General features: G+C 39.7%; 1 protein-coding gene across 1 annotated transcript in view; it reads left to right on the top strand.

Annotated features, from left to right (window-relative positions):
* Window positions 1–15941, top strand: part of ZMAT1 (zinc finger matrin-type 1) — a 37381-nt gene extending 21440 nt beyond the window's left edge. Inside the window, exons 5-6 of the mRNA XM_062184368.1 lie at window positions 12700–12799; window positions 14618–15941. Coding sequence (XP_062040352.1) covers window positions 12700–12799; window positions 14618–15941 — 1424 coding nt within the window. The remainder of the gene's footprint in view (window positions 1–12699; window positions 12800–14617) is intronic.
* The last annotated feature ends 8115 nt before the right edge of the window (window positions 15942–24056 follow it).

Raw genomic sequence — 24056 nt, 5'->3', positions numbered from 1 at the left:
ATTATGTTGGGAAAAAACACAAAAGAAATGAAGCTAGGAAGACGTTTGTAGACAAGATCAGAGAGAAACTTCTTCCAGCAAAATCAAATGCAAATGGTAAACAGTAAAATTATCCCAAACTCTTTCTAGGAAGTTTATATTTTATAAAATGTGCCAGATAATTTATATGCCATTTTATGCCTATTGAATGAGAGATTTACAGTATTCATGGGGGTCATAGAATTTTAGACAAATGACTTTTGAGTTCATCTACTTTTATCGCTTCATTTTCTAGAAAATGAGGCCCAGAATGGTTTAAACAACATCCATTAATTTCAGAATCAAATATAAATATTCACATGGTTCCATGTTATCTTTGGTACATAAAGAGGTTTTTTAGTTTAGTATTCTATGGTTCTATCATTCACTAAATATGGTCTAAAAGTCTCTTGATTGTTAAGCTAGACATTCTTGGGAATACAAATGAGAATGTACCATTTTCCCTGAAAAAATAAGTACATAAACTATTTGGATTAATAACAGTTCATTGCAAGAGGTTACAGACATGGATTTTTGTAGTTTTGGTAACTAGAGAAATGAAACATCATGATCCAGAAAATCTTCATAGAGTTCATGTATTTCAATTGATGTAAGTGAGAAAGAGAGATGATGAAAAAAAAACCTCAAGCTAAGAAAGAGTGGCAAAAATTCAGGTAAAATACAGAGACTGATCCTGACTGGAGAGCCACTTGCTCTTCTAACCATATATATACTTTTTTCCATTTTCCCCCATAAGCACCTTCTCACTACTAGTGTATTATATTCCCCTTTCATATTCTCTCTTCCACTCACTTCCTTCCCTCTACTTTCTGTTATTTTAAATTCCTTCCTTCCTAGACCTTACTGCTTCATGGGAAAATGTTCATTACTCCCTCCTTCTTGAAGCTTTATTCTTTGTTATGTATAACTATTTACCCTCTGATTCTTCTCCTGTGTTTTTAACTGTTTCTTATCTATTTTCCTTATGGGCTCTTTTTTATTGTTTACTTGTAGGTAGGTATTCCCATGGTCCCATTCTTGACCTTACTCTACATGATTTAATCTGTTCCCCTGGTTTCACCTCTCACCTGTATGCGTATGACCTTTCTGTCAAGTTTTAGACTCACATATCTGAATGGCAACTACTACTTCATGTGGATACCTCATAGTTATTTTACATTGACTCAGTCATTCAAAGGGAACACTTGCTGAACACTCATTGAAATCCCCAACACAACCTTCTTCACTTCCTATATTCACTGGAGCACCAAGCCATGACTATTTTACCTCCTGTATATCACTGTTCCCTTATCCCCAACCCTGCTCTTCCCACACTAGATCAGGTCGTTAACATCTTTCCTAGAGTTTGGCTATCCAGAGTGTGGGTTGTGACTCAACACTGTTGGTTATCACCTAAGAGCTTGTTTAAAAAAATCTCAGAGCCCCTTCAAACCTACTGAATCAGAATGCACATTTTAACAAGATACCTGGGTGATTTGCACTCAGTAAATTTGGCAAAGCATTGTCCTGATGTATTGCCACAAGCTCCTGACTACTCTTCTTGCCTCTAGTTTGTTTCCCCGAATCCACCCTCAATTTAATCTCTACAATGTTTCACTTAAAACATAAATATTTCTATGTCATTTCCCCTCTTAAAAACCTTCAGTGTTTCTCCATCTTCTAAAGGTAAAATCTGAACTCCATAGGCCTTCTCCATCTTGTTCCTGACTGCCTTCTCCAGACTTAGCCACTGTTGTTTCCTGCCATGATCTATGTGGGTCAGTCCCTACAAATCACTTATGGTTTCTAGAAACCATTACCATATTTCTCATTTCTATGTCCTTATGCATGTTGCTGTTTTGCCTGGAATATCCCCATAACCCTCTTCTCATGGATAAGTCCTAATTCTTGCTGCCTTGGCCTGGTAGCCTTTTCACGTCCTTCAAAGCTAGTCTTCCATGCTTCTTTAGCCTGCATAATGCAGGGTCTTTGAGGGAAGGGATTTATCTAACTCATCTACATTTCCAGTGCTAGAGACAGAAACTGGCACACAAGTAGACTACCTCATTAGAGATTGGTTTATATAAATTAGTGAACCATTAAGTAATCTTGTACTATGTCAATTTCCTATTGACGTGATTTGACATATCCCAGAAAGTTACATGAAGGTGTTTTTATCTACTATTTTAGAGATTGTTGATTTAGGCAACCATGGAAATAGAAGTGGCAGGGTTCCTGAACGTTAGACAGATTACAACAAACATCCACTTGTTAGGGTGTTTTTCCTATTGAGGATATCTGAAATAAATGACTTTTAGTTTAGTGGCATTAAGTAAATTTGATGAGTCAGCTATGAGAAGGATATGTACTTTTGTCACTTCTGAAGAAGGGTCATTATAGCACTCTGAAGTCTCAATGTTATTGGAGTGAGGGGGAAAAGGATTTTGATAAAATTATCATCTAATGATGGGAGAGGGGAATGATCAGCATACTTTAATTCAGTCACTTAAGTCAGTTTACATTAGCCTCTGAAGCTAGAGCACAAAGAACAGATATTTCAATGCAACCTTGACTAGTGCCTCAAAGTAAAAATTGGAGCATTTAAAAATAGCTAGAGGATTTAAAGCATTTAATGGAAATTTCAAACAACAGCAATAGGAAAAGCCTCATATTACAAATGAGCAAGTGATAAGACAAAAGTAATTTAACATATGGTATCATAATTATTTCACTCTTCATCCATTTTCTCCTTTTCTGTCTCTGCCTTTCTCTCCATCTGCTATTGCTTAAATGTTTCTCCCAAATCTAATCCTTCTCTTTTTCATCATCATTCTTACTGCTTTCTTCATGCCCTCATCCAGCCCAGATCTTTTTAGCATAGGAATGGCTACCATAATGATATGGCAACTAAAATATGTATGCATTTTTATTTAGTTTTGGTTTGTTTATCTTACTAACTTTAGTCCCATTATTGCACTTAGATGCCTCACCCCCACCTGTAACTCAGCATATCTACAATTGAAATAATAAGCTTCTCTGAAACCAACTTAAATTTCCTAAGTTTTCTGTCTCTGCCAGTTTGTGACTATTTATTAGTCACCTACACTTGAATCTTCGAAGGTGTCATGGACTACTCCCTACATCCTATCCATCAGCAAATCACATAAACTTAAAGCTATTTCTCCTTTCTGTATGCATTGCATTTCTGCTACCATCACATCACACCTTGAAGTTGTAAGCACCTTCTGGAAATCTTTGCTTGTACCTTGTTCTTATTCTCTCACTCTAGTAGGAAGGTCTCAGCTCAATCAGTTTTTCTCTCTACCTTTTCTACTTACACATTCAGTTTACTTAGTGATGTTACAGAAAATTATGTAAGTCTAGAGATTGAGCACTTGGTCAGAGTCTTGGTATTCAACCTCTTTGGGCTTTTAGTCCTAGTTAATCACCTTCTTCTTTCTTCACTTCCCCTTATCCTTGATTTTAAAATAATACCACTTCTCAAGACTCTTTTCCCTGCTCCGTGCCACCCTTCCTCAGACAAGCTTATGTCTTATACTTCTCAGGCAAGCTTATTTCTTTTTTCATCAAGAAACATTTGGCCATCAGATGAGGATTACAGAATACCTTGCTTTGAACAAATCCTCCTGTAATCATGAATTCCTCTTTAGCCAATCTAGTCTCCTGTTCCCTTCTCAGCCATGTTGGGGTTTTTATTTCTACTTTAATCTCTTGCTGTCTTCACTTGTTCTTCACTGCTCAGTTCACTGCCATGTGCTGGTGCACATTCCACCAGCCTTCATTTCCCCTCTCCGCTGAAACTCCTTCTCTCAGGGCCGTAGTAACCCCTACATTACTAAATCCAAGGGCCACTTTTATTTAGCTCCTTGGATATCACTGTCTCCCGTTCATCATTATAACTCCCTGTTCTTTACTTCATGGACTTTTCATAGTCTCTTCCATCTCAACCATCTTAAAGAGCAACACTCTCCGGGGTTTTGTATCATGATGTTGGTATTCCTATGCACACTCAGACATTGTCCTCAGGAGCTTTCATCTGGTTTGACTATTTGAACTACCCCAGTGGTCTGACATCTTCAAAATCTCTCTTACCTATTTCCACCTTCAAACTCCAGTATTCAGGTGTAACTACCTATTGGACACCCTTACATGGAAGTCCCACAGATACCTCAGACGCTGTTCAAACCTAACGTTCACCACAGCTTACTCTTTCACCTGCTAAAACACTGTTTCCTTCTGGAATTCCAATCTCAGTTAATGAGATAATCACTGGAGTTATCAAACTAGGATTCTGGCAATGATTTTATAACCCTCTAGTTTCTTCCTCTTCCCTTGTGCCTCACATTCAGTCACTAAGTTTTGCAGGATTTTAAGCTAAGTATTTTGCCTTTGTGCCTGCTTCTTTCTACCTCTACCAAAACCTTCTAGTCCATGACCTCGTCTTTGCCCAGTCTAGTGTATTCATCTCATGTCTGTGGCCTGTTTCCTTCCAGACTTACTCCTCTTAAATTTGTCCTCTGTATTGCAGCCAAAGGAGAAATTAATTTCAAACGCAATTGACCAACCATTGTCATTTACCACTTGAACTACTTCAAGGTTTCCCAATGCACAGAGTAAAAAGTCTAGGACTCTTAGCATAACATACAGGTCTCTCTTAGCTGACCCCTTTTTGCCTCTCCTATCTCGTCTCCTTGAATTTTACCCTGCAACAATTCCAGATTTAGGAAGTTCTTATAAAAACTTATGCGCTTTTTTCTCTTTTTATATATTTATTTTTTATTTACTTGAAAGACAGACTTGCAGAGAGAGGTGGAGCCAGAGAGAGAGAGAGAAGCCTTCCATCCGCCGATTCACTCCCCAAATAGCTGCAATGGCCAGAGCTGAGCCGATCTGGAGTCAAGAGCCAGGAGCTTCTTCCTGGTCTCCCACGTGGGTGCAGGGGCCTAAGGACTTGGACCATCTTCTACTGTTTTCCCAAGCCATAGCAGAGAGCTGGATGGGAAGAGGAGCAGCCAGGACTAGATCCGGTGCCTATATGGGATGCTGGCACTTCAGGCCAGGGCTTTAACCTGCTGTGCCACAGTGCTGGCCTCCACACTTATGTGCTTTTTAAAAAATTGTATTTCCTGTTGCAACAATGCTCTTCTCAGCTCTTTTCATTAAATTAACTATTTTTCCTCCTCAAGTTTAGCTAGGGCATCATCTCTTTCAGTAGCCTTCCATAGACCTCCATAATATGCTAAGTGTCTCTGCTTCTTTGCATTCCCATACCTTTCAAGTGTGCCTCTTTTGCTTTAACAAATGAAATTAAAATCATTTGTTTCTATATCTCTTTCTCACACTGAACTTGTGAACAACCTGGCTGCTAAATTAATTTTCTATCCCTAGTATCTTTTTTTAAAAGATTTATTTATTTATTTGATGGCCTGGCGCCATGGCTCAACAGGTTAATCCTCCGCCTTGTGGCACCGGCACACTGCGTTCTAGTCCTGGTCGGGGCTCCAGATTCTGTCCCAGTTGCCCCTCTTCCAGGCCAGCTCTCTGCTGTGGCCCGAGAAGGCAGTGGAGGATGGCCCAAGTGCTTGGGCCCTGCACCCGCATGGGAGACCAGGAGAAGCACCTGGCTCCTGCCTTGGGATCAGCGCAATGCGCTGGCCGCAGTGTGCCAGCCGCGGCGGCCATTGGAGGGTGAACCAACGGTAAAGGAAGACCTTTCTCTCTGTCTCTCTCTCTCTTACTATCCACTCTGCCTGTCAAAAAAAAAAAGATTTATTTATTTATTTATTTGAAAGGCAGAGTTACAGAGGAGGCAGAGGCAGAGAGAGACAGAGAGGTCTTCCATCCACTGGTTCACTCCCCAGATGGCCGCAACGGCCGGAGCTGCACCAATCTGAAGCCAGGAGCCAGACCGGGTCTCCCACACAGGTGCAGGGGCCCAAGGAGTTGGGCCATCTTCTACTGCTTTCCCAGGCCATAACAGAGAGCTGGATCGGAAGGTGAGCAGCCAGGACTCAAACTGGTGCCCATATGGGATGCCAGCACTGCAGTGGGCGGCTTTACCCACTACCCAACAGCACCGACCCCTACTCCAAGCATCTAGCATGATGCTTGGTGCCACATAGGTACTCAGTATTTGTAGAACAGATTAATTGAATTCAATACATAATTCTCATTTCTGATTCTGCTGTACCTGATATTGTTTTCATCCCTTGGAATATCCTTATATGCTTTCCTTAAAATTCACATCCTTCTTGTCCTCCAAGATCCATCACAACTCCTTCACTGTTCCAGCTCTTGGTGTTCTTCCATTTCTCTGATCTCTATTTTGCTTTCCTGTTCAGTGACAGTTGCATCAATTATAACCTCTCAGCTGGATTAGCCTCCCAGAAACAAAGGATTATATTTTGTGCTGTAGTCTGCTTCTCAGTGTTCATTACATGATAATGAGTACAGAGGTTTTTCTTGATTCAATTTTGCTAATTGTATATTGAGAGATAGTGTCATAAAAAGGGATAAGCAGAGCTTTGGAGATATATTGAAAGTCATTTGCCCAGATGTACCTCAGACTACTCAGATATGAACTAAAACACAACTTCACAGGATTTAGTAAGAATGAAATGAAGGGATATATGTACTTGCCATCACAGAATGTATTCTTAATAAATGTTAGCTTTTTAAAATACTTTATCCTCCTTTTGTAATCCCAAAACAGGTAAGTTTGACATTTTCTATTTTTCTACATAAGATAAACCTCACATTAAGCTGTATTTATACATAACGTGTAGCCATCAGTTACTTTTTCCCCCATTTAAGGTATTACACCAATGGTTCTCAACATTGGCTACATGTCAGAATCATTCAGGGGGGTTTTAGAAAATCTGGGAAGGCATTTTTTTTGACAAGCAGAGTCAGACAGTGAGAGAGAGAGACAGAGAGAAAGGTCTTCCTTCCGTTGGTTCACCCCCAAATGGCCACTATGGCCGGTGCTGCGTCGATCCAAAGCCAGGAGCCAGGTGCTTCCCCCTGGTCTTCCATGCAGGTGCAGGGCCCAAGCACCTGGGCCATCCTCCACTGCCTTCCCGGGCCACAGCACAGAGCTGGACTGGAAGAGGAGCAATCGGGACAGAATCCGGCGCCCCAACCAGAACTAGAACCCAGGTGCCAGTGCCGCAGGCAGAGGATTAGCCAAGTGAGCTGCGGCGCCGGCCTGGGGAAGGCATTTGGCATAGTGGTTAAGACACCACTTGGGATGCCTGCATCCCATATCAGTGTTCCTGAGTTCAAGATACAACTCTGCTCCTGATTCTAGCTTCCAGCTAATGTGTACCCTGGGAGGCAATAGATGATAACTTGAATGATTGGGTCCCTGCCACCCACATGGGAGACCTGAATTGGGTTCTTGGCCTCAGCCTGGCACAGCCCTGGCTATTGCAGGCATTTGGAGAGTGAACTAGTGGATGGAGTGCTCTGCATATAATTATTTTTAAATCCCGATGTTCAGGGTGAAGATGCTGCTTGGAGCACCCTCCTGACTCCATTCCTGATTCCAGCCTCTTGCTAATGCAAATGCTAGGAGGCAGCAGACGATGGTTCCAGTACTTGAGCCCCTGCCACCTATGTGGGAGGTTCAGATTAAGTTTCTGGCTCTTGACTTTGGGATTACCCAGCTCCAAATCTTGTAGCCATTTGAGGAGTGAACCATCAGTTGGGAGATTTCTCTCTCTCTTCCTCACTCCTCGTCCCTTCCCCCCCTCCACTCTCTCCATCCATCCCTTTCAAGTAAATAAGTTATTTCAAAAAGAAATTTCAATGTTTAGGCCACCCCTCTGATCACCTAAATTTAAAATTACCATCTCTAGGACCTAGACATAAGTTTTGTTACTCTATCAGTGATTCTGATATGGAGCAAAGAATAGGAACCACAGTATTAGATTATAAAGACATAACAAGGACCTTAGTTCAAGGAGTTAAGAGATGGAGATGTGTTTAAAAGAGTGCCCTCCCCTCCCCCAAGTGTTAGGTTATGGAAGATTCTGCAAAGAACAAGATTCAGAAAGCCTGAGTCTCTGGATGAACTCAGAAAGTAGGAAAGAAGGGCGGAGAACAGTGAAGCTGAGTAGAGCCAAGAAGCAGTCTCTGAGCCAAGAGAATGGAGATTATAAGAAGCATATTGGAGAAAAGTTCCAGGAGTGTTAGACCAGGAATTCTGATCTTGAGGACCAATGAATAGGATTCACATCTTCACAGAAAGAGTTTATACAATTTTATGTACTACCTTCTGGGGCCAGCATTGTGGTGCAGCAAGTTAAGGTGCCACCTGAGATGCCAACACTCCATATCAGAGCACCAGTTCTAGTCTTGGCTGCTCTGCTTCCAATTCAGCTCCTTGCTGATGCTCCTGGGAAATTAGCAGATCATGTCCCAAGTGCTTGAGCCCCTGCCACACACACAGGAGACCTGGATGGAGTTCCTGACTCCTGGCTCTGACCTGGCCCAGCCCACGCCATTGTGGCCATTTGGGGAATGAACCTGTGGTTGGAAGATCTCTTTTTGTCTTGTTATGTCACTCCGCCTATCAAATAAATAAATCCTTTTTAAAAACTATATATATAAAATTTTCTGAGATGTGTGCATCCTAGAAAAAGATAAATTAAAGACCATTACTGAGTAAAAAAGTCAAAGGCCAAGGTAATAGTGATCAGAGTACTGTTTTTGAACTGCTTCTGGATCTTTCGTGTATGACCAGCAGTTTTTCTAAACCCCTAAATTACCTCTGTTACAGTCTTACTTTTGATGTAATTTATGAAGAAACAAAAGAGGAACTAAGGTGAACACTAAATGCAGAATACTTTCTAAACAGCGAATAGATATGTAAAACCTCTGAAATCCAATCTGAGTCTACAGTTATAATGAAGATCATTAGCTAAGTAATCTAGGGCAACTGCTCAACAATGGCTGCACAGTAAAATCCTCTGGAAAGCTTTCAAAGAGGAAGGAATCCTGATTCCTCCCCTAGAGATTCCAATTTAATTGATCTGACATACAGCTATAACTTGAACAAAAGTTTTCCACATTAACTTAATGTATGATCAGCACTGAGAAGCAGTTATCTAGGGGAAATCAGGACTGCTGTTTATCTTGGGTAACTTGAACAGCCCTCAAAATATATGACAATGGCCAAGTTAATCTGAAGCCTAGGTTCTACATCTGTAACATAAAGGAAGTAATAATTTCCTTACTAGGATTGCTGTGAAGATGCGCAGTCCTGGAGTTAGTTCTTTAGCTTTGTAGGAAATCCAGAATCATCAGAATTGATCAGCCTCAAATCAGGGACTCATTAACTGGAAAGAGCCTGATAAATGACCCAGGAAATGGAAAGCTATTCCCTATGTATATTTCTTGCAGAGTGGTAGTGATCACTTGTGGTATTCACTAAAATACAAGTTGTTTGTCCCTGCCCCAGAAACACTGAATCATGTTCTTCAGGGGAGTGGCCTGGGAATCTATACTTTTAACTAACAGCCCAAGTGATTCTTAACGGGGAAGTTTGGGAAACATTGTAGTTTTGAGTTAATGTATTATCATTCAGATATTGATTTATGATAAATAGTAGGAGTAGTTAGATAATTTCAGTTCCTAATTTTTCTTGAGGTCTGTCATGCAGGTTATCATTTTCTTGATGTCAAATATGGGAAATCAAATTATAAAGTAACATTGTGAGCACAACATCAGATGACAGGGAAGGAGGAGAGTTTTGAGAGATCTTTCATTCAGATTGTGATGTAACCTGCTGAATTCTTCTAGTCTCCCAATGAAGTTTATGTCAATAGTGATCAGAGTCATATGTTCTTCAAAATCAGCAGCTTTCATTCCTTGTCAGAGTAATCTTGCTTCTGTGAAAAATCTTTGCTCAGAGGAGGACAATATACTTGGTAGTGATTAACCTAATAATTAATCAGCCCAGAGATAAGGTATTTTTAGATTAAAATCAAGGGCTTAATGCTCCACTAGCTAAATTTAACAAATAAAAGCAAAAAGACCCCAGTTTAGAAGGAATATAGAGTAGGGCTATAAATAATGATCAAATGGAAAGATGATTACTTCACCCATATACAGTAAATTTTAAAGTAATCATAGGTCATTAAAAATATAGTAGTATAACATTATTAACCATTGCTTTGGCAAATGTATAAAACAAAGATTGATAAAACTATTTGCAGCAACAGTTAGCACACTGGCATTTCTTTCTTTCTTTTGATTTTTCTTTTTTAATTTTAGCTTCCACATATAAAGGAGAACATGCAGTATGTCTCTTTCTCTGTCCAACTTATTTAACTCAACATAATATCCTTCAGTTACATCCATGTTGCAAGTAGTAGAATTTCATTATGTTTTATAGCTGAATAATATCCCATTGTGTATATATACACACATTTTCTTTATCCATTCATTTGATGATGAATACCTTGGTTGATTCCATATTTTGCCTATTTTGAACAATACTGCTGTAAACATGGTGGTGCAAGTATCTCTTTGATATAAAGTGTTCATGTCTTTCCAGTATATACCCAGAAGTGGGATTGCTGGATCACATGGCAAGTCTGTTTCTAGTATTCTACACAGTGGCTGCAATAATTTATATTCCCACCAACAGTGTGTAAGTGTTCCCCTTTCTCCACATCCTTGCCAGTGTTTTGTTAATTACTCACTGTCTTTTGGGTTCTAGCCCTTCAGACAGGGGTGAGGGGATATCTCATTTAGGTTTTGATTTGCATTTCCCTCATAGCTAGCGGTGTTGAGCGTTTTTTCATATATTTGTTGGCTGTTTGTATTTCTCCTTTTGAGAACTTCTATTAAGGTCCTTTGCCCAATTCTTAACTGGATTGGTTGGTTTTTTGTCGTTGTTGTTGTTGCTGAGTTTTTAAAGTTCCTAATATATTCTGGATATTAATCCTTCGTTGGATAGGTAACTCACATATACTTCTTCCCATTCTGTTGGATGTCTCTTTATTGATAGTTTGCTTTGCTGTAGAGAAGCTTCTGAGTTTGATATAATCCCATTTGTTTAGTTTTGCTTTTGTTGCCTGTGCTGTGCAGGTCTTGTCCAAGAAATCATCCCCTACACCAATGTCTTGGAATGCTTCCCCTACATTTTCTTTGAACAACTTCATGGTCTCAGGTCATAAATTTAGGTCTTTAATGCATCTAGAGTTGATTTTTCTGTATGGTGAGAGGCATGGATCTAATTTCATTTTTCTACATCTATACATCCCATTGTGCTAGTGCCATTTGTGAAACAGATTGTCCTTACTTCAATGTATGGTCTGAGTGCTTTTGTCAAAAATTGATTGGCTGTATGTACATGGATTAATTTCTGCGCTATCCATTCTTTTTCATTGATTTATGTGATTTTTTATGTGATGGTTTTAATTACTATATCTTTGTAGAATGCTTTGAAGTCAGGTATTATGATGCCTACAGCCTGAACATATATATATTTTTTGCTCAGGATCGCTTCAGCTGTTCTGGGTCTTTGCAATTCCATACGAATTTTAGGAATTCTTTTCTAATTTTGTAAAGAATATCATTACTTGATAATTTTTTTAAAGATTTATTTATTTGAAAGGCAGAGCTAGAGAGAGAGAGAGAGAGAGAGAGGTCTTCCATCCACTAGTTCACTCCCCAAATGACTGCAACGGCCAGAGCTGGGCTGACCCAAAGCCAGGAGCCAGAAGCTTCTTCCGGGTCTCCCACGCAGATGCAGGGGCCCAAGCACCTGTCCATCTTCCACTGCCTTCCCAGGCCATAGCAGAGAGCTGGATGGGAAGTGGAGCAACCAGGACTCGAACCAGTGCCCATATGGGATGCCAGCACTGCAGGCGGCAGCTTTACTCACTATCCCACAGCGCTGGCCCACTCATGAAATTTATTAATTTTCTGCTTCTGATCAAAGAGAATGTAGAAGGATCAAGAGATTAAGAAAATAAAAATTAATCAATCTTCTGATTCTAGTTCTACCGAAGAAACAGAATAGTGAAGTAACTGTTACATAGTTCCAATTCTATAGTTCTACACAATAGTAATGAGTAGTTTTGCTTTAGAATTTTGCTTTCAGCTTTTATCCTGAGAGTGGGGCTCACTGAACCTCTCTCTGTGGAAGTTACTTTTGATAACTAATGCACTACAGTGATTTCAGGTAAGAGAGTAAAAATTTACTTTTATTTGTCTTTAATCTTTTGGGACATTTCAGGTTTTGGTTGGGTGAAAAGAGAATTTGGACAAGCAAAAATATGTTGGCTGAAGTATTAAGAGTCAAAGGTTGATTTGGAATGCTAAATTTGAGGTGCTTGCTGCCCTTCGATTTAGCAATGGTAAGCAGGCAGAGAAAAGATTCTCAGGGAAGAAATCAAGACTAGAGAAACATTGTGGCATGGTGTGAAGAAATTTGGACACTAAATTAAGGCACATGGCCTCTGAGAGGCCAACACTACTGCTACCTGACTCTATGACTTCAACCAAATCATTTTACCTCTCTGGACTCAATCTTTATTGAGAAATTTCCAGTAGATGATCTCTAATAAATTCTTGTCCAGCTGTAATATTATGTAATTTGAAGTATATCCATACTGACCCTAACCTGAATTCTCTAATTTTTTTCAGCATTTAGTATGAAAACCTATGCTTGTCATATTTGCGGTATCACTTTTACATCTTTAGCTATGTTCCAGTACCATATGCAAGGAAGTGAACATCAAGCTAAGTAAGTATTTTTGCATAAATGTTCCTAGGACACTAAAGACTAGGGCTTCTAATCCAGTACCCTTTTATGTACTTTTATTTATTTATTTATTTATTTATTTATTTGAAAGGCAGAGTTACAGAGAAGTAGAGGCAGAGGGGGAGAGAGGTCTTCCATCTGCTGGTTCACTCCTCAAATGGCTGCAAAGACCTGAGCTGGGCTGATCTGAAGCCAGGAGCCTGGAGTTTCTTCCGGGTCTCCCACGTGGGTGCAGGGGCCCAAGGACTTTGTTACAGGTGTTCAGTTACCCAGGCATCATCCTTCCATTGAGGTATAGTGGTTAGGAACAAAGGTCTTGTTGTTAGACAGACCTGGAGCAGAATATCAGATTTATCTATCAAGGCTGCAACTATGGACAGTTCTGACACAAGGTTGTTACAATAAAATCTAATCATATTTATAAAGTACTTGGCTTGGCACAAAGTAGGAGCTCAATAAATGTTTAGTCCATTCTATTCTGTTATCTTAAGGAGACGAGAACTGAATGGACATGGGCAATTCAGGTTGCAGGTCAGAGGGACATTTAACTATTGTTTAATTGGTGTGTTGATTTTGAAATCAATTTTATTCTAGTAGAATATGTTTACATTATTTGAGTTCAAGTACTTAGAAGCTAAATCGTCTGACTCATCAAATTAAAGTAAATTTAAACGTTTTAAATTCAGATTTCCAGTATAAATATCAGTAACAGTTATAGATCTATACAAGGAATTGATTAACCAAAACTTTAAAAACGACATGAAATTCACATCAGACCATTTATCAAGGTTCTTGATATTATTGATACTTATCTATACATCCCACCATGCCTTAGTATCTTTAGTATCACAACAGCATCACATGCATCTGCTCCTTTATACCCATCCTTGCTTCCATCCTAGGCCTGAGAATTTTTTCTTTTGCGTAAAAATTTTTAAGATCTCTGCTGCTACTTTTTTTTGCATAAAAATTCATTATCTATAGCTTTCATACTGAAGTAAGTTTTTTTTTAAAAAATTTTATTTATTTATTTCAGCGGTAGAGTTACAGATAGTGAAAGGGAAAGACAGAGAGAAAGGTCTTCTGTCCGCTGGTTCACTCCCCAAATGGCCACAACGGCCGGAGCTGTGCTGATCCGAAGCCAGGAGCCAGGTGCTTCTTCCAGGTCTCCCATGTGGGTGCAGGGGCTCAAGCACTTGGGCCATCCTTCACTGCTTTCCCAGGCCACATCAGAGAGCTGGACTGGAAGAGGAGCAACCTGGACTAGAACCAGCGCCCATATGGGATGCTGGCACCTCAGGCGGAGGATTAACCTACTGCACCACAGCGCCGGCCCCCTGAAGTAGGTTTTTAAAGTTTGTTTTGGCCCTTGCTGTTTTATTTTTTTCAGATAGCTTTTTAAAATTTAATTGAAAGGCAGAGAGAGAAAGAGAGAGAGAGAAAGAGAGAGAGAGAGAATCTTCAATCCATTGGTTCACTCCCCAAATGCCTGCAACAGCCAGTCCCATGCCAGATTGAAGCCAGGAACCTGGAACTCAATCCAGGTCTCTGACATGGTTGGCAGGGACCCAGCTTCTTGAGCTGTCACCTGCTACCTCCAAAGGTACGCACTAGCAGAAGCTGGAATCAAGTGGAGCTGGAATAGGAACGCACACACTCCAATATAGGATGTAGACTTCCCAAGTAGCATCTTGACTGCTGCTCCAAACACTCATCCCTATACTAATATTTTTGATAGCAAAGAAAATATTTGGAATAAAATAATATGGTAACAAGGACTTCCTGTTGTATTCTTTTCAGAGAATCCTTTGTTAACAATCTAGTGATGAATTCAACGCAGACACGAGACTCTTACCAAAATGACTTTGAAGAGTACATCAACATGCAGAAAGCCAGAGAATTAAAGCCCACGACTTATTTCAGAAGTATGGAAGGGAGTTCTTTGGAAACCCACAGGTACAGAGAAGCGGTTGATTCCAGATTCAGCCACAGAACGTTTGAACAAAGACTCCCATCTGAGACCTCCTGGACATACAGAGGCCCATATGATATTTCTCAAAGAATGGAAAACCAGTTACCTCATTGCTTACCAGCTCATTCAGAGAAGACATATGATCCTTTCCAAGATGAACTTGAAGAATACATCAAAGTGCAGAAATCCAGAGGACTAGAGCCAAAGACTTGTTTTAGAAAGATAAGAGAGAGCTCTATGGAGACTCCTGGGTCTAGAGAAATGGCTGGTTGTCGACCTAGCCCAAGTATGTTTGAGCAAAGATTTTCATGTGAGACTCCCCAGACTTACCAACATCCATGTATTGTTTCACCAGTGAAAAGCCAGTTACCTCACTGGTTACCAGCTCATTCAAAGAAGCAATATAAGTCTTTCCAAGATGAACTAGAAGATTATATTAAAGTGCAGAAAGCCAGAGGATTGGAGCCAAAGACTTGTTTCAGAAAGCCAGGTGCTAGCTCTATGGAAACTCAGAGGCACAGAGAAATGGTTCATACCAAACCCGGGCATGGAATGTTTGAGCGAAGACTCCCATTTGAGACGTTCCAGACCCATCCAGGGCTATACAGTCCTTCACAAGCCGTGCCAAACAGTTTACCTCATTGCTTGCCAGTGGATGACAACAGACAGAGACTAGAATCGATGAACTACGATCAACTCGCTAGAAACTATTTCCCAGAAAAACCAGTACCCCTGAGCCTTAGTCAGCAAGAGAATAACTCTGGCCCACAGAGTGTAGAATCGGACGTCTGCAGACACTTCTCAGAAAACTCTGCCCGTGAGTATCAAGCAGATGATGAACGGAGGCGTGAGAAGAGGACACGACACCTGGAGGAAGGCGAGGAAGGCGAGGAAGGCGGGGAAAGGGCAGAGGAGCAGTCAAAGCATAGAAGGACAAAGAGTTGTGAGGATACAGATTTAGCCAAAGATAAGGAAGATAGAAAGGAAGATAAAGCCAGGGTCAGGAGAGGGAAGCTTAAGCATCAGAAAAAGAGAAAAAGCCGTGATGTCTCTGCTGAGAAAGAACGCAAGCACAAGAAAGAGAAGAAGAAATGTGCTGAAGAAAGGACGGAAGAAGAAATGCTCTGGGATGAGTCAATTCTTGGATTTTGAACTTGTAGTTCACAGAATGAATGACAGAAAGCAGTTAATATAATGGATTTAAGTCAACACGAAGCCATCAAATGAAGAGAAGAAGTCGATGGTGTCAGTTCAGGAAAGCTTTGCTTTTTGGTGTGTGTAACAATTGGGGTTTAACTGAAAGGGTGAACAATAAATTCTAAACCTGCCCTCTGAGAAAGAATGGAAGAACGCAGGAAGAACATAACAGAAATAGAAAGTTGTTTAAGACAAGCCTCAAGAGTCAGTATCTTGGACTGAGTCCGTCTTTGAAGTGTGAATTTTTAGTTCTGTTTCCTCAAGGATGAAGTGAAGAAAGCAGTTCATAAAATGGGTTCAGAAAAAGTAACAGCATGAGATGAAGGAAAGCAGAGGTGGAACGAGGGAGTGCCAATTCTGGAAAGCTGGTTTTTGTTTTCCGTGAGGAAGTTTCATTGAAAGGAGAAACAAAAAAGCGTAAACCTAGCCCCTGAGAAACAAGAACATAAACAAAAAAGGAACTTTCGGAAGAAAAGACAGAATTGTCTATGTTTTGCACCTACTCTTGCATCTTGAAAGGTTAGTTTCATTTACTTGAGAATGGACTGAAGATATCAGTGAAGAAAATGAATTTAGACAAAACCAAGAGCATGACATGAAGGAAAGGAGAATTGAATATAGTTGAGTACCAGTTCAGGAAAACTGGCTTTTGCTTTTGTTTTTGGGAAAAGTTGAAGTTTAATTGAAAGAAGAAACACACACACACACACACACCTAAGCTAGCCCCTGAAAAACAAGAACACAAGAACATCAGAGAAAAAGAAACCTTCTGAAGAAAAGAATTGTCAGTGCTTTGAGTCTACTCTTGGATTTTAAATGTTTCAGTTTTGTTTCCTTAAGGTTGAATAAATAGGTTGAAGAATTTGGTGTCTTGAAATTCATGTTATTTCAATTTTTTATGTGAACAGGTACTTAGTGATCTCTAGCAAAAGCCAAGTGAAGCATAAGTATTCAATGCCTTTTTGTCAAATTACTTTTCCTTTGTTTTCCAAAAAATACGTTTCTTACAAATAGTGAATTTTCCTAAACGAAGTTGTCTATACTTTGTTCATAAAATTGATATGACATTAAATTATTTACCCATGGGAGATAATTTATTTTAAGTGAAAGGATTACCAGGCCTTGCTGAATCCATTCCTTGTTTGGGTTTATTAATATTCATGGCATTTTATTGTTGTTGCCGTGTCTTTGTTTATATTCTTGGTTCTGTGCAAGGAAAATGTACAAAATAATTCACTTATTTTTTTCTTTGTTAAATCTAATTTGAAGTGTATTTTTGTATTTTCTAGTCCTAAAAGTGGAAAATTAAATAGTCTATTATAAACTTAGATTATATATAGTTTTAAAAAGCTCTCAAAAGTACTGTTGCAAAAAATATCAGTCTATATTCTGGAAATGTTTATATTAAAGTGTTTTAATTTCTTCATGTGTAGTGGTCTATTTTCCATTGCTATAAGAAAACACTTGACCTTGAGAACTTAACAAATAAAAGAGGTTTACTTGGTTCACAATTTTGGAAGCTAACTGTCCAAAATCAAGTGGCCCTATCAATTTAGCTTATGGTAAGGCTTAATGACAGCTAGCAGCATAGTGAGACAAGAAGTCAGAAGGTGAGAAGGGGCCAGTCTTTCTTTTCATAACCACCCTCTAGCAAGAACTAACCAGGATCCCAGAACTACATTAATTCCTCACAGGGGCAGTGCCCCGAGTGATTTAATTACCTTGAATTAAGCCCCACTTTTTTTTTCCTTTTTTTAAAACTTTTATTTAATGAATATAAATTTCCAGTGTTCAGCTTATGGATTACAATGGCTTCCCCCTCCCATAACTTCCCTCCCACCCACAACCCTCCCCTCTCCCGCTCCCTCTCCCCTTCCATTCACATCAAGATTCATTTTCAATTCTCTTTATATACAGAAGATCAGTTTAGTGTACATTAAGTAAAGATTTCAACACAGTTTGCACCCACACAGAAACACAAAGTGAAACATACTGTTTGAGTACTAGTTATAGCATTAAATCACAATGTACAGTGCCCCGGCCCGCGGGGTAATCAACTAGGACATGAGGAGGGCAGACCTGAATGGAGAGACAAACCAGACACGAGAAGGGAGACCAAGACAGTATTCTGATCAAGGTCTCACTTTATTGGAGAAGGAGGCAGCTTATATAATACAAGGCAAGGATTGTAACAGTCGAGGGCAAGCAGGTGTCATCTCACAACATAGTTTAAAGGAATAATTTCACAGGAATCAGTATCAATTTGAGAAAGGGAGTTACAGCGAGGTCTCACAGCTAGCAGACATGCTTATCAAGGTACAAGAAAGAGAGCACTGAAGCCAGATGGCCAGGCGCTAACCACATCAGTGAGCTGTACACATGGACTTTTCTAGTGACTCCTCCTTACAGGAACATAGTTGAAGGTTAGTCTAAACAAAGGCCTACACAGGGAACCCAGCACAGTGGCTCCCAACATCTCCCCCTTCTTTGTATATAGCAAGATGAGATTACGTGTCATCAGCGCTACACTGCTGCGTTTTTGTGAGCAGTGCTGTTTTTATTTTATAATGAAGTAAACGATGGTGCCTGTCTTAGGTTGTGGGTTCCACCTGCACATTCTTACCCGTCATCAGAATCCATCGTCATCGATGAATTCCTGTCTTAGGTTGATATGTGCGGCAACCCATCTTACCCGTCATTGACTACCCACCGTCTTAGCTTCTGGGGGACTTCCAAGGCCTAGTTAGAAAATACACGAAACACCTGCCGACAAGATAGGCAGTAAGGAGGCTTATGAGGAGGCTTATGAGGAAGATTACAATCCCCACAAACAGTTCTTTAAGCCAGGAGAAATTTGGCAGCCAAGATGTAAGTCAATTGAATAAACTTTCAGACCCTTTGTCTTGAGTAAAATGAGAAGCAAGTTCTGAGAGTTTTTGAACTTCACTAGCAATACTATGAGAGTTATCAGTAAGATTAAAACAACACATATTTTTAACTTGATTGCATTTTTTGTGATGTAATAAGAGAAGATAATCGATGGCTGCACGATTATCTAGAATACCTTGCTGTAATACTTGTTGTTTTTTGTTTATTAAGATAGGGCAGTTGAAGAATGATTAATTTTTTTTAAAGCCAGTCAAATTTAGCAGTGGGGGGTTGCATACCAACTTTAGTGACACTAATGTTAATAAGTTCTGATAACCCACTACCATCGGACTAGCCTGACATTAGGTGAGAGATGAAACATATAGCCAAATATTAATTATTTTTGATTACAAAAGAGGTTTGGTACAAAGTTTTAAATGATGAATGTCAGTCCATACAGACTGTAGTGAGGTTAGCACAAATTGCAGAACACACGGAAAACATCCCATACAAAGTAGGAAAAGCAGTAGCGGTCCAGCCAGCATTAATAACCAGTGAATCCATTGAAATCCTCCAAATGTTAGGGGGTTAGTAATAAACATATGTTGCATTTTACTTTTAAGTTTATCAGTAACAGACTCTATGTGGCATATTGTTAGTAATGTTAAAACAACATCCCCCTGGTACAGATTTACAATTTATATGATCTTTTAATAGCAAATAATCGATAGCTGCTCGGTTTAAGAGTACTCCTGAACGAACTTGATCCAATTCTTCAGCTATATTGGATAGCGCAGTAGCAGTAAGATTGATGGTTTTGGTCACCAAACATGCAAGCCTTCGAAGTCCATGGTTATTTCCATAAGCCAATCCAGGAACTCCCACTAGCTATATAGCCATGGTAAAGGCAGGTCTCCAATTAAGATGACATCATCATCACAGTTCTCAGGTAATGAGTGTTGCTGTCGTGTCTTTGGAAATACAGATGTTAGCATCGAGGCCACACGGCCCAATGAGCAGTTGCAAAAATCATCAGGGGCTAAGGATGTAAAAGCAAATTGATTGCATAAAAATACCCATCCCTTAGGAGCCGTGTCCCATACCAGTACCGGATCAGGTCCATTTGAGTGATTGGTGATAGGATCCCTGCATTTCACCATTGCTCTTTTCGCAGCTGTTTGTGGATGCCAGTGTTGATCAGCTGCAAAATGACCATCTTTATCCAATGTGAAAAAATTTAAAGTGAATAAAACATGTGAGAGCCATTTGTTAGAAGGCAGAAACCCCAAACTCCCCCTTTTTTATTTTATTAAAATATTGCTTTAAAGTATTATGTGTACATTTAACAGTGCCTTGACCCTGAGGATTATAAGGAATGTCAGTAACATGAGATATAAAAAAAGTTACACAAAAAGTTTTAAAAGAGGCGGAAATATAAGCAGGTCCATTATCCATTTTAATTTGTTTTTTGGAGTTCCTAGGGAAGCAAAAGCTTGTAAGCAGTGGGCACTAATATGTCTTATAGCTTCACCTGTATGTAAGGGAGCAAAAATAAATTTAGAACAAGTATCAATAGACACATGTATATATTTTTGTTTACCAAATTTCAGGAAATGGGTGATATCCATCTGCCACAGTTGATTGGGAAACAGACCACGAGGGTTAATGCCATAATGAGGTACTGGTAATAGGATGGAGCAAGTAGAACAAGATTTTACAATTTGTCGAGCCTGTTCTCGAGTAATTTTGTGTTTCAAACGCAGTGTATGAGCATTTAAATGATGTAAAGCATGATCTTTTGTAGCTGTCTCAATAGAATATACGCGCAAAAGCAGCATCCGCTAAACGATTACCTTCTACTAAAGGCCCAGGGAGATTAGAATGTGCTCGGATATGACCTATAAAAAAAGGGCAGGTACGTTGTCGAATGATAGTGCATATGCGAGAAAACAAAGGAGAAGCAGCAGAGGACTCAGGAAAAAATGAACAAGTTTCTAGTTGAGGTACTGATAAGAACACATATTTGCTATCGGTGTATATGTTAACTGCTACATTCAAGGTAGACTGTAATGCAAACGCAACAGCAGCTAATTCCACTAGCTGTGGAGAAGAAAAAGGGGTGTTAATAACTGTACGGTGACCATCACGAATTACAGAAGCTTGACCAGTGTTGGAACCGTCAGTAAATATCAAGGCAGCTTTTTCTAAAGGCTGAAAGCTGGTATTTTGCGGGAACACACAGGGATGTTGTCGTAAAAACTGCAATACTTTATCTGCTGGATAATTATTATGAACTTGTCCTGAAAAAGAAGCTAATGCAAGAGGCCAATCTTCGGTGAAAGATAGAAGCCACATAAGCTGTTTGTTAGTATATGGCTGACATATGCATGTCGGCTCTATTCCAAATATTTTTCTACATTTTAGTCACCCTTTAGTTATAATCTTAGCTATTGCATTATAATGTGGTATAACATTCTTTTTAGGGGTAGCCTGTAAATATATCCAAAGTAAAGGGGCCTCTTGTCGCAACAGAGCGGTGGGTAAATAATCTGTAATCAAAATAATAAGAATTAAAGGTTGGTTATAATCAATGTAAGAAACAAAGCTCTGAGATAAGGCTTGTTGTACCTTTTCCCAGGGTAGGCATGCAGCGGGAGTAAGCACTCGTTGGGAGGTAGGGGAACTATTTCCCTTTAGGATATTGAATAAAGGTTTAGGTCTTCTGTTGTGAGGTGGAGATGTAGACAAAGCCAATTAATATCCCCTAGAAGTTTTTTGAAAATCATTTAAAGTCTGTAAAGAATCCACTTGTAAGGTGACTTTCTGTGGAAGTATTTTTTATGGGTACAATTGGAAGCCTAGATATTGATAAGGATATTGAAGTTGCATTTTCTCAGGGGCTACGATAAGACCAAAACCAGGTAACTGCTCTTTTATTACCATTAGACATTGCATCACCAAAAATTTTTAGGGTCCAGTTATTAAAATATCATTTATATATTGTATAATATATAGATTGCTATATATTTTGCAAATTTTTTTGAAGAGTAGCATCAACGAATTGTTGGCACAAAGTAGGGCTATTAGCCATCCCTTGGGGCACAACTCTCCATTGATATCTTTTCATGGGCTCTTTAAAATTTACCGATGGAACACTGAAAGCAAATCGGGGACAATCTTCTGGATGTAAAGGTATTGTATAAAAAACAATCTTTTAAATCTATTATTGCAATATAAGAGTCTTTTGGAATTGCAGTAGGCAACGGTAGACCCGGTTGTAAAAACCCCCATAACTTCCATAGTAGCATTAACTGCCCTAAGGTCCTGAAGCAACCGCCATCTCCCAGATTTCTTTTTGATAACAAAAATAGAACTATTCCAAGGAGAATTAGAAGGAACTATATGTCCTGCTGTTAATTGTTCTTCCACCAATATCTGTGCAGCATTTATCTTTTCCTGTGGTAAAGGCCACTGATCCACCCACACGGGAGCATCTGATTTCTTAACAGGCCAAATTGGATTATTCCTTTTAGTGATTATGGGAATTATCATTCCAGCATTAATATAATTTTTTACTGTTTTAGATATTTTTTCATGTCCACCTGGAATTTTATATTGTTTACACTGAATAACCTTAGTTGGCCCTGGCAGCGGTATAGGGGCTTGATATAATTTTCCTACCACTACCTAGCGGTTTGATTCCAAAGGGCAGCATTTTCTTTTTCCCAATTTACATTTATCCTGTACTGCTCTTTAAATTGTTTACACATGCATCAGTATGCAGATAACAAAATCCATCCTCACCTTCCCAAAGCCTATAGTTCATCCCCCTTTTCTACTGGCACTGATTGATTGCAAAACCTCAATAACTTGTGGAGGCTGAGCACTCCGTAACTTGCCATCCCAATTCTCACTCAATCCTGAGCAGAGAGCCCATTCCTTTGCCAAAGAGGCCAACTGAGGGTCTTTCCAGCCAGGAACATCACAGGTTACACATGTAACTTCAGTTTTCTTTTTAAAGAAAGGCATTGCTTTGTATACTTACAGATCCTGCCAACTACTCCAATTTGTGACAGCAAATTATTTTTCAGCTGTCTGCTGTGCACAGACTTAGTTACTTTTAGTTTAATCTGCAAGAATATACGCTGCAAGCCTTGTAGTGCACACTAAAATTATTTAGAGGAAAGATGGTAAAGGAGCATAGATTAATAGAATGTTGCAATAAACACGACTCCATTGCTTTAATGATACTATAGCAAGACGGTCCTCTGATCCCTGTAGGGAGGGCCCGAGGCTGGCCCCACTTCCAGTTTTCCGAACTCTGTTTTTTAATGAATTACCTTCTTTATCAGTTTTGGAGTAACATTCATTGGCCCAATGCCTTCCCCTATAGCACCGGGGGAAAATCCCAGGAGGAGCCTTATTTTGATTTTTGACTTTTGGACAATTTTTTGTACATGTTTTTGCTGTCCACATTTATAGCAGCCTCATTTCTTGGGCATAGCCCTCCTTGATTATTTTTATAATGACATACCATGTAGAGCGGCAGGTCCTGAATGTCCTGTTTTTAAGTGAATTCATTTTGCTAATCTCTCATCAAAGGAACTGTCACAGAACACCTCAGCCACAATAGCCAATTGATTTATGTTCGCATTGTACTTATGTTTTGTAGAATTTACAGTACTGTGGTCATCACTAGGCAATCTTCACACAGCACCGGAAAAGGATCCATACTGAGAATTAAACATCATTAGTAATCATCATGGGCACGTTTAACGTTCAGCTTGACTGCGTGTTCCCCCAGGATGAAACAGCAGCAGCAGAGGCTTGTTCTGGCTCCCTCTTAAAGCCCCCAAGGACAAGGGTGGCTCATTGCTAAGATTTTAGGCAAGCGGTGCGTCCCGTCTCGGATCTTGGCCAGAGAGCCAAGACACGAAGCATGCCCACCTGTTTATTAGAAACATTCCTTTATCCTTCTCCCTGGGAACTGGCCAGGCTCCCAAAGAGCAGGAGAAGGTCATCCGGCAGCAAAGTTACTTGTCTACCAGAGCCGAACCTAGATACAAGCCTCTCCATCCCAAAAATCTGTCCTTACATTTGGCCCTAGGGTTGCATCGAGGTATAGACGTACTTAACACATCATCATAAGAATACAATACAAATTTCTCATACAAGTATACATCCAACAAACACAATAATATT

The sequence above is a fragment of the Lepus europaeus genome, chromosome X, assembly GCF_033115175.1.
Source record: "Lepus europaeus isolate LE1 chromosome X, mLepTim1.pri, whole genome shotgun sequence".
NCBI lineage: Eukaryota > Metazoa > Chordata > Mammalia > Lagomorpha > Leporidae > Lepus > Lepus europaeus.
The sequence above is the reverse complement of the archived record's forward strand: the minus strand, read 5'-3'. Positions and strand labels throughout refer to the sequence as shown.